The 6,000-nt window shown below is 53.0% G+C and overlaps 1 protein-coding gene across 1 annotated transcript in view; it reads right to left on the bottom strand.

The window, feature by feature from the left end:
• The window catches only part of TOX2 (TOX high mobility group box family member 2), a 96,782-nt gene that overhangs the window by 18,684 nt on the left and 72,098 nt on the right, over window positions 1-6,000 (bottom strand). Inside the window, exon 5 of the mRNA XM_009892110.1 lies at window positions 3,082-3,309. Within this exon, the coding sequence (XP_009890412.1) occupies window positions 3,082-3,309 (228 nt within the window). The remainder of the gene's footprint in view (window positions 1-3,081; window positions 3,310-6,000) is intronic.

The raw sequence follows: 6,000 nt of genomic DNA, 5'->3' as shown, positions 1-6,000 counted from the left end.
AGGATGGAAGGATGGATGGATGGATGGAGGCATGGATGGAGGGATGGATGGAGGGATGGATGGAGGGATGGATGGAGGGAGAGAGGCAGGGATGGAGGGAGGGATGGAAATATGGATGGAGGGATGGATGGATGGAGGGATGGAGGCGGGGATGGAGGCAGGGATGGAGGGATGGATGGAGGGAGGGATATGTCTGTAGGCACAGCGGGGCATGGACCAGGGGCTGCTGACATGTGGTGGGGGATCACAAGTCCAGAGTGCCCCAGCTGAGGTTGGGTTTATCGGTCAGCTTGCTTTGAACCCCCTCCCTGCCTGTCCTGCCTGCTGGTGTCCCTCAAGGCAGGAACCAAAACACACCCAGGGCTGGGGAAATGCTGTGCTCACTGGGAAGTGGAAAATAAGGTTTGTAATCCGCATCTGAAGCAGAAACCAACAGGGGTATAAACGACTGCTTAATAACTGCATGGTGGGGCGGGGATCTGCACATCGGCCCTCTGGAGACGCGATGCCCAGGCCCCAGCCTGAACATCTCAGGCTGTGAGGGATCCCAGCCCAAAATCACATCCTCCAGCCTCAAATCCACCCTCTTTTCTCATGCCAGGAAGACGGGAAAGCTTTCTTTAACTAAAACCTTGGTCCTAATTGAGTAAGAACATCCAGATTTGTCTCTTGCTTGTCTATTTCGCCTTTGCTGTGTTGGCTTTTCCACGGTTGTCTTTTGTGTTGCTTTCTACTGTGAGGATATGAAGATATTCAAAATCACCGCTGTCACTAGAGCTAGGAGCAGCACCCTGGGTGAAATACCTCCCTTTTCCTCCTTTCCACCCCTGTCCAGACCATGATGCTCCTTCCCAGTGATGTGGCAGTCTGGACTGCCAGGACCCAGCAGGATTTTGGCCAGGGATGGCATCACCCCATAGCTGTCCTGCTTGGTCACCGTCCCCTCCCGAGACGTGCCAAGTCAGCGCTTGGCATGAGCTGCTTGCCTTCACCGTGAACGCATGCATCAAGTCCTGCAGTCCTCGGGAGAAAGGACCTGCAGGACATCGTAGGCACTTGTTTTCATGTATTAAAGACATTTTGTTAATGCTTTTTTATTTTTTTTCCTTTTTTCCTTTCCATTGCATCGCCTTACGGATCTAAACAAACTTGTCTGGGGGTGCTGGCAGGGGAAAGCAAACAGGGACAGACTAAACTCTCTTCTAGCCAAACGCTTCAAGAGCGAACGTGCCCCACCGCACAAACCAGCAGCCGAGTGCCGGAGCCAAAGATAAATAGCGTCCCTGCAGCCGGAGTCCCGGGCAGGGAAGTAGCTGTCGTGGGAGAAAAGTATACAGCTGGAGACAAAGCCAGGAAGTTAATATTTAAGCATTCAGACAAGGAACAAATGACTTAATTAAATCAATTACAGAGGGAGAAATGGAGCCACTTAGAAAGCGTGTGTAAAGAGACGGCAAGGCTGCTACTATCTCATAAAAGAGAAGAAGGGAGAGTTAGCGGGGAAGATAAACGGACTGGTCTAATCCCTGCTGTTAATTAAGAGCCGAGCATTTGCACTGCGCTGAGTCAGGGTCGCACCAGCAATTCCATTACACAAACCACATTTGCAGCCGAGCTCAGAGCCCAATCTACAGAGACACTTGTAACCAGACGGGGTAAGGGAGAGGCAGACCGAGATGTGGGGAGGGATGAAAGCAGGGCAAAGAGGTGATGTAAAAGTTTGTCCACGCTTCTAAACCTCCCGCACCTTGCACCAAACCCAGCCCTTGCCCTGCACCTTCCCCGGCAGCAGGGCTGGGGTCAACCTGCCGCGCGAGGAGGGGACCTTCCTCCCTTCTTCAGCACGAGAAATTCCTGCATGATCCCCCAGTGATCCCTCCAAAGAAGGGAAAAGGGAGGACTGTGAAAACATCAATGCAACGCTTTGCCCAGTATGGAGATTTCACCCCAGAAGATGCTTTGCTCTTATTCCTGACTTGCTGCAGGGTGGAAAGCAAGGCTATTTCCTAGTGTGACTTCCATTTAAATGACTTTTTTCCTTCCTGCTGCTCCCTCCCCGAATGTAGATGCTTCAAATACACCCAAGGAGAGATGGAGCCGGGCTGAAGTCGGCTCCAGGCTGTAGGAGAAGGGCTCACCGCTCGTGGGGGGACTGCCAGTTAAAGCACGTTTGGGTTCAGAGACACATCACACACAGTGTCAGCTCTCGCTCTGCCCGACAAAAAGACATACTTGCTCCGGGAAGTGTTCCCTGGGGTTTTCTCAATAGGCAACAAGCAATTACAGGCTTTTGTAACCAACAAAACAGTTAAAGCACGACCTGGAAGTCTCCGTGGGAAGCAGATTGAAAGTGGTTGACAGCTTTGGGGCAGGGAGGTTTCCTCTGTGAGGCCACTTCAGACATCTCCCTCCTAAGCTTTTAAAGCCTTAACGTTAGATTTCAGGCCAGTGATGTAGAGAGTTAATAGTTTTGAGCAAGTTTGCCATCACTCCTTGTAAGTAAATAAGCAAACACAAACCCATCTCCCATCTAAGGCTGCAAAAATGCCATGTCAGAGAAAGGCCACCGATGTGTTTGCAAAGTACGATCTTCTCCAGAATAATCAGTTGTTGAAGAGCAAAAAAAATTTGCTCTTCCCCATGTAACAACGGAGATTTTTCTAAAAAAGGGGTAGAGGCAAAGCAAACTCAGCGCATCCTTCCGCAGCCCCATCCCTGCCCTGCCTGCGCCGTGGGGTTACCCCTCCTGCCGTGGGGCACGTGGGGTGGCAAAGACCTGTCTGCCGGGCACCCCAGGCAGGTGTCCAAGGGCCATGTCACATCACCGCCACACCAGCTCGGAGCTGGAAGCGTGACACGCAAACCAGTCGAGCATCGCTTCGAGTGGCAGCGGGCACTTCAGCGCCGCTCTGGAAAATAGCCGCCGTTCTGCGCATCCGCTTCAGCCTGTTTAAACCCCTGGCCACGCTCCTAACGGGCTTGGGGAGACTCTGATGCTCTGTACCATGGCAAAACATATGGAAACAGTTGGAAGAAAAAGAACCGAAAAAAAAAAAAAAAAAGAAGACATCAGTAACTCACCTGTTTTTGTTCTTCTCCCAAACTGTCCCACATTGACGCGACGATTTTCGATACGTCTCCGAAGGTGGCGTTGGGGTTTTGCCCTTTGATGGCTGCTTGCGTGTCTCTGAAAAACAGGGCGTAGGCTGACACGGGCTTCTGGGGCTCATTGGGATCCTTCTTTTTCTTCTTCTTCTGGCTTTTGGGCTTTTTGCCCAGGTCTGTTGATGGTCTTTTCTCTCCAGTAACCTGCAAAACCAAGAGAGGAACCTTAGCACTCAGCTTGGGGTAGTCCAATACGAGTCCCTGCTATAGCTCGTTGGCAAAGGGGACAAGAGAGGGCACAGGTAGAGAAGGGCTCCCAGTGTGGCGAGGAGGGCAGCAGCTCTGGGGGTCTCTTTGCCCCCCCAGGAGCCTCTAGGATCATCGCATGAACTGCTGGTGGGTGCCTGAGCCCAGCTTGGGTGCCTCCTCACAGCCCGGCTCACAGCTTGGATTCGCCCCTTGCAGCTCCAGCGCTCCCTGCTTCGAAGCTGGGGCTTCCCGGACACTCATCCTCGGTCGTCCCCCCTCCCTCCTCCTCCTCCCCGGCATCACAAGCTCTTTCTCTCCTTGATCCTCTTCTGGGACCTCTCCAAACGCCTTCCTTCCCAGTCAGATCCCTTTAGCAGTCCATTAATTTTTCCAAACTCAGCTTCCACGTGATTTCTGGTTTCCAGCCCAATAATCCCCCTCGGCAAGCTGTTTAAACGACTGTCCTCGCCCCCCAAAATGTGCCGGCAGCTCAGCCTCCAGGCTCCCCAGGCAGGAGGGTCACGAGCACTGCCCAAGCGGTACCACCATCGCCATTGGCCATCACACCGTGGCCACCCGAAACTTGCTTCACCCTGCTAACAGGTACGTGCATCTATCCAGGAAAAATATCCAGGAATTGAACTATTTTAATCTTATGTATTAAATGTTTTTATCTCGGTTGGAAGGGACTATGCTCCGCTCACTCTTTACGACCAGTCTGGGTGCAGCCGGGTGACTGGGACTGGCTGTGTCCAGGCTGGGTGCCCTGTGGGTGGTTGGACCGAGGGGAGCAGGACACAGGCAACAGTAGCTGGACTTTGTGGCTGCTCAGCACGAGACACTGCCACCGGGCTGGGCAGTAAACCGGCAAGGTGGAAAGGGGGATGCTTCCAGTGAAGGCAGCACAGAGCCTAAGGCTGAGCCTCCGCCGGGATGCGCTGAATACACAGGACCGCAGAAGCCTCTGTGTGATGGTGTGCAAAAGAGAAGACCCCTGGAAAGCACTTGGACGTACATCAAAGCTCTCAAGGCGTTAACTGCGGTCGGTGAAAGCTTGCACTACAGGGAAGCACCATTATCCTTATTTTATAGCGGAGGGAAAAATGAATACACCAGAGGTTAAGCACCGCTGAGAATAAACCCGCCGCTGCCAGCTGGCCGCGGCACTCTGATCTCTGCGCCCGGGAGGGCAGACAGGGCATCAGCACCTCCGCCGGCAGACCCACTGTGCGCCGGCACCCCGTGCTCAGCCGCTACCTGACTGCGGCAGCCCTCGCTCCACCCAGTGCGCGGGCTAAGGATGTTACTTCGAAAGTTGCCCGGTCTGTCACTTAAGAGGTCTAAAAAAATAAATAAATAACAATAAAAAAAATAAAAAATGTTCAAGTGACAGAGGTCTAAACACCAAGCCGTCGCGGGAACTGTGCTGCCCGCCGAGGGCTCTTCTCCCAATGGATTTGCCGATTCCATCGCGCGCTTGGAAGCACCGGGATTTAAGAGGCTTCACTTCAGCCGGCACAGGGAGGAAAAGGCAGCAGCGCTCCTGTCCTCCGCTCAGCAGCTCTTGACTGGTCATTAAGTTCAGTATCAGCGCAGTGACATTTGTCAAACAGACAGTGACCATTAGTGAATGAGCAGAGAGACAAAAAAAAAAAATAAAAAAAGATCGCCTTTAATTTAAAATTGTCCAATTGGGCTTGAATGGGAGGCCTGGAGGTGAAAGGCCAGCTTATTAGGGGAAAAAAAAAAAATGCATGACAGGGCTTCAGCCCATTAGCAAGTGGTATTTTATATATATTAGCGATGGTGTTTTAACTAACTGTAACCCTGTTTGATTCACTTAAGTGCCGTGGAGGGGGGGAGACCTGCTCTCCTCACAGCCGTTGACCCAGCGGAGGAGCCGCACCGCAGCCATGAGGAGGGTTTTACGGTCCGTCTTGCTTAGGCAGCACCAAAGAGCAAACGGTATTTATGGCAAACAGAATTTTGCCTGCAAGGCTGCCCGGAGCCGGCAGCCCCCAGGAGGGAGCGGAGCAGATCAGGACTTTGCCTGGTTCTGCTCAGGGGGGGCGGTTTAGAAGGTGCGACGCAGCACGGGATGAGACAACGACCCAGCCCGGGGCTGCAGAAGATGTTTGAACAACCTAAGCCACGTTCCCGGCTAAAGGCAAAGCCCGGCGAGCCAGCGCCTCGCTGCCCCACAGCTTCTGCATCCCCCGAGGGGTGAGCCGTGGTCAAAGCGACCGTGAAGGCTCGTGCAGCGGGATGAAGCGCACGGCCACCAGCCCCTGCATGGACCTGCTCTGGAGAGGCAGCAGGAGGTATTTTTAACACCAGATGGGGACTGGGGCAGTTCACCGGTGACAGATGTGATCCTGTAACCTGGTGGCTCGGTGCCTTCTGAGATGCTGAACCTATGAAGAGCAGGAACTTCAGGGACACCGTGATTTTAGTAACTATGGAGACAGATCACTAATCCAGCTGGAATCTGGGCTATAACTACCTCTCCCTCCCATGCATGTGTACACCCCACCCAAAGCAAGTAAATGCATTGGTGAAGCTGGGAGACCTCCTAAAATCGTAAGGACCTACTGGACCTGAAGCACCCACTGGCATCAGACTCATTTCTTTAATGCGTGACCTTCT

The sequence above is a fragment of the Charadrius vociferus genome, unplaced genomic scaffold (genome assembly GCF_000708025.1).
Source record: "Charadrius vociferus isolate BGI_N301 unplaced genomic scaffold, ASM70802v2 scaffold409, whole genome shotgun sequence".
NCBI classification, from domain to species: domain Eukaryota; kingdom Metazoa; phylum Chordata; class Aves; order Charadriiformes; family Charadriidae; genus Charadrius; species Charadrius vociferus.
This window is presented reverse-complemented; position numbering and strand designations above follow the sequence as displayed.